This window comes from Patella vulgata, chromosome 1 (genome assembly GCF_932274485.2).
Source record: "Patella vulgata chromosome 1, xgPatVulg1.2, whole genome shotgun sequence".
NCBI classification, from domain to species: domain Eukaryota; kingdom Metazoa; phylum Mollusca; class Gastropoda; family Patellidae; genus Patella; species Patella vulgata.
This window is the reverse complement of record NC_065879.2, coordinates 78,357,630-78,362,153: the sequence shown is the minus strand read 5'-3', so window position 1 is coordinate 78,362,153 and position 4,524 is coordinate 78,357,630. Positions and strand designations below refer to the sequence as shown.

Genomic DNA, 4,524 nt, shown 5'->3' with positions numbered 1-4,524 from the left:
CTGCGTTGCAACAGGAATGGGACAATCTGGACCAAAATGACCTTAGACGTCTCATTAGGAGTATGCCACGTCGGATCAATGCTTGTTTGGCAAACAGAGGAGGATTTACCCGTTACTGACTTGGTTGTGATGCTGTGGTAACTTTGCTGTTTGACCCCGGGTATCATTTTACCCTTATAATGGTCAGTCTGTGCCTTACTTAGTCTAACGATCATTTGGAATAAATCGATGAATGTGAACTTCATTTCATTTTGTCATTTGTTTCTTCGTCAGTTTCATTAGGTGACTTTAATAACACTTAAAAATCAAATATCCAACTTTTTTTGAATAGTATATATTGAATGTTTCATCTTTACATGTAGGCTATATGTTTTGTTTATACTGATGGTTCTCAGGTGCTTTAGGACAGGACCAGCATCACATCTAAATGTATTTTCTCTGGAATGTGTTCTCATATGCGACTATAGATTCTAAGGATATAATGGTTCAAAAATTCTTGAACCGGTTAACTGTTCGTTAAAAACCCAACTGTAACCGGTTAACCCATAAAAATTTTCTATCAAAATATTTGTTGCACCAAAATAAGACTTAATAATATATTTTTAAATTTTTAGTATTACAACTTTTAAGTTAACAGTCAGTACAAATTCCATTCATTCATTCATTCTTGATGTTTCATTTCTCCATCTTGCGTGCTGACCGGTCACGTAATGAGCTATAGACCAGTTGAATTGAAATCATGTTGATTTTTTTAAAAAAAAAAGAATTTACTACATGTTTTTCTATCACAAGCCATGCTGTATCCCATGGTACCAGTGACCAGTATGTCAACTTTGACAACACAGCATCGCACACTCGAGTGATAATATAAACAATTTTACTATGATATCCTCTCTATTTCAATATTATTTCATCACATCATACTTGTTTCATTTTGAGACCTTGTGGAGTAATGAGGTTAATACTGTAAAACAATTAATTTGTCAATCAGTTGAGATTATTTAATGCTTGGCAGTGAGTGCTATAAATAACATACACATGTCAAAACTTTGAGCGGGAATTTAAAGACGTCAACTTCCCGAGACTTATTACAAATGACAAGTGCTATTTGAAATATTTATGAGGGCTTAGTGAAAGAAAACAATGTTGTGGCTATCATTCCTGGGTTTGAAGGTGCAACCGAACTGTGACTGGTTAACCGTTTACATCCTTAAAGGCTCAATACCACTCTTGTCGTAACTGAATAATATGTCCCAATCTTTATTCTGGTCAACAAATTGTACTATTTTACAATATTCCAATTAATTGATGATACAAATTTCATCTTAACACACCTAATTTAAAAAAATTGGAAAAATTCAACTAAATGATTTGAAAAGCCCCACGTAAAGCTTTTCAAATGTGACTTGGATTTAAAAATATTTTTGAACCCTCTCGACAAGTAAAATTGGATTTAATGGATAATTTACACAACAGGTAAGACACTAACACATCTAGTACTTAGAATAAGGCTATTTTTTATTGTCTGGAGCTGTCAAGCCAGCAAGAGTGTTATTGTTCCTTTAATAGATTCTGTCTCCTAGATGGCTCTTAATGTGATTCTGTAAATTAATTTTTTCATTGAATAATTGATCACAAACATCACATTTAAAAGGTTTCACTCCAGTATGAATTCTAATATGTGTCTGTAGATGACTATTCTGGATAAAATATTTACCACAAATATCACATCTAAACAGTCTTACACAAGAATGACTTCTTACATGCTTCTTGTGAAGAGCAAACTGACTAAATGATTTACCACAAACATCACATTTGAAAGTTGTTTCTCCAGCATGAGTTCTTGTGTGTCTTTGGAGACTAATGGAATAACGAAATGATTCATTACAAACATCACATTTGTAAGGTTTTCCTCCCACATGAGTTCTTGTGTGTCTTTGGAGACTAATGGAATAACGAAATGAATCGCTACAAACATCACATTTAAATGGTGTCAATCGAGTATGAGTCTTTGTGTGTCTTTGGAGACTAATGAAATAACGAAATGAATCGTTACACACATCACATTTAAAAGGTGTCTCTCCAGTATGGACTCTGCTGTGTGACTGTAGATAATGCCTTTTATGAAATGATTTATTACAAACATCACATTTAAAGGGGTTTTGTCCTGTATGAATTCCCTTGTGTGTGTATAAATATAAGCGCTTATTAAATGATTTACCACAAACATCACACTTAAAACATGTTGGTTCTGGTATCTTATACGCCATATCTGTACTTTTTTGTGAAAAATATTTTATTACTTTCTCTTCTTTAACATATATTTGACAATCTTCCTCTAAATCAGTGTAAGATTTAGATTCTTGATTACATTCACTCTTTTCACAATCTGTATTTTGTTGCGAAATATTTGCTATTAATTTCTCTTCATTAACATGTATTCGACAATGTTCCTCTAAATCTGTGTCCGATTCAAATTCTTGATGACACAATCTACACTGATAAACAGTTTCAACATTCTCAGTTTTTATTCCGGCAAAAGGTATAGCACATTTGATAGTCATGTCAACTGTTCTCTCTTCTTTAACATGTATTTTATTGTGCTTTTCTAAATCATCATTTTGTTCAAATATCTCATTACATACAACACACTGATGGAAAGTTTTTACATCATAAGTTGCCTGTAATACATGTATATAACAGTTATATCATCATTAGTTTCCTATAATATATTAAAGTAAAGTGATATCATCAATAGTTTTCTGTAACATATCAAATCCATCTTAGTATCTTGAGAATTGAGTCTAAATACATGTAGTAAATAGAAAGGGATAGAGAAATGGGGTTTAACGTCCTCTCGACACAAACCAGGTCATTTTTGGTTCAATTTTATTTCAACCCAAGAAGTTGGATAAGCCACCCTATCCTTGTCATGTACAACCGAGGAATTGAAACCACGCCAGTTGTCAAAATGACAGACCTCATGATGCAATGCGCACATGCTAACGATTCGGCAATCCAACCAACCGGTTAACAGTGAAAAATAGAGAGAGAGAGAAATGGGGTTTAACGTCCACTTGACACAAACTAGGTCATTTCGGGACTAACATATTGTTTTTAATTTTATTTCAATAATTCGCTTGCGCATAGGGGTCTTTATCAGTGGGAGGAAACCGGAGGACACGCAGAAAACCAACGAGGTTGGACAGGCGACCCTATTCCTTGTCACATACTACCGGGGTGAAAAATAGAAGGTATGGATTCCAAAACATTTGTAGCGGTGGTACTTGTCTTGACAAACGCGACAATTGGTACACTTTATGGCTACGAGGCTTTGTGCAAGTAAAAACTGCTTCAATTGTAAAAGTTTCAACACATTTTAAGCGTGCCAGGTACGGCATGGTTCATTTTTTTGTAGTGTAGACGGGTTAAACATAAGCATGCCAGGCATGGCACAGTTAAATTTTCATAGTGTAAATGCTATCCGGTCTGAGAACGGTTCTCAGTATGCATTATTGCGCAGGCGCCAAATGAACCTTGACCCTTTTTCCCACAAAATTGGACAGTTCTGTCAAAATGGATGCCCAAACTAAATGCACTGCCACAATTGTTTTCATCTAGGTAAGTTGCTTAGGGACTGAAATTAACTTTTCTGTGAAGAGTTCCACATTTGGCGTGCCTGGCACAGTTCCGAGACCGGTTATTGTAGAGAACTGTAAATGGGTCAATTTCTTGAAATTTATTAAAAGTTATTAACAGATTCGGCTGAAATTTGGTGTGAGGTCATGGCCAGGCCCCATGAATACCCCCTGGAAATTTCAAGTCTCTACGATCATGGGAACTGGTAGACGTACGTTACTGAAATAGTACCGGAACAAGTAGTAATAAAATATAAAGTAGTGTATAAATCATTCTGCCGTTTGTTCAACTCACCATTCTCCTTTGTATTGCTCAGCTCGACTAGGCCTATTGTTAAGGATACTGGGCAATCAGTTTGGATGTAGGAGTAAAGCTTGACCTTATTTTTTTATTCTATAATCACAGCATGTTGTGAACACTTCGCTTTCTAACAAATTGGAAAAGTTTGTTTGTCGCGTCCGGAAGTGAGTATTCTAGGTTCAGATGACATTTCCGATAGCACCCGAGTAACGCACAATTTTCTCAATTTTATTAAACATATTACTTTTGACGATAACTTTTGATTGAGTACATATAATCAAATAATACATATTGAACACTTCACTTTTTAACAAATTGAAAAGGATCTGTTACTGTTTCGCGTCCGGAAGTGGGCATTCTAGGTTCACATTAGATTTCCGATTTCACCCGAGTAACGCACAATTTTATTAGTAACTATATAAAAAAAACATACTTTTGACTATAACAGTTTATACAGTTTATTAGGGCTACGCATACCTTGCAAATTTTAAGTCTCTACAATGAGAGCAACCTAATAATATTACATGTTGTAAAATGTTCACCTCCTACCCGGACTAAAAAAATCGTTTGCAACAGTAGGCCTAT

At 34.9% G+C, this 4,524-nt stretch overlaps 1 protein-coding gene across 1 annotated transcript; it reads right to left on the bottom strand.

Moving 5' to 3' along the window:
• Positions 1-563: 563 nt before the first annotated feature.
• Positions 564-4,102, bottom strand: LOC126811059 (zinc finger protein 226). Its single transcript, XM_050536528.1, has 2 exons — positions 3,934-4,102; positions 564-2,681 (listed from the first exon to the last, which is right to left on the bottom strand). Exons 1-2 carry the CDS (start codon positions 3,934-3,936, stop codon positions 1,563-1,565), a joined length of 1,122 nt encoding a protein of 373 aa, XP_050392485.1. The 5' UTR covers positions 3,937-4,102; the 3' UTR covers positions 564-1,562.
• Between the last annotated feature and the right edge of the window lie 422 nt (positions 4,103-4,524).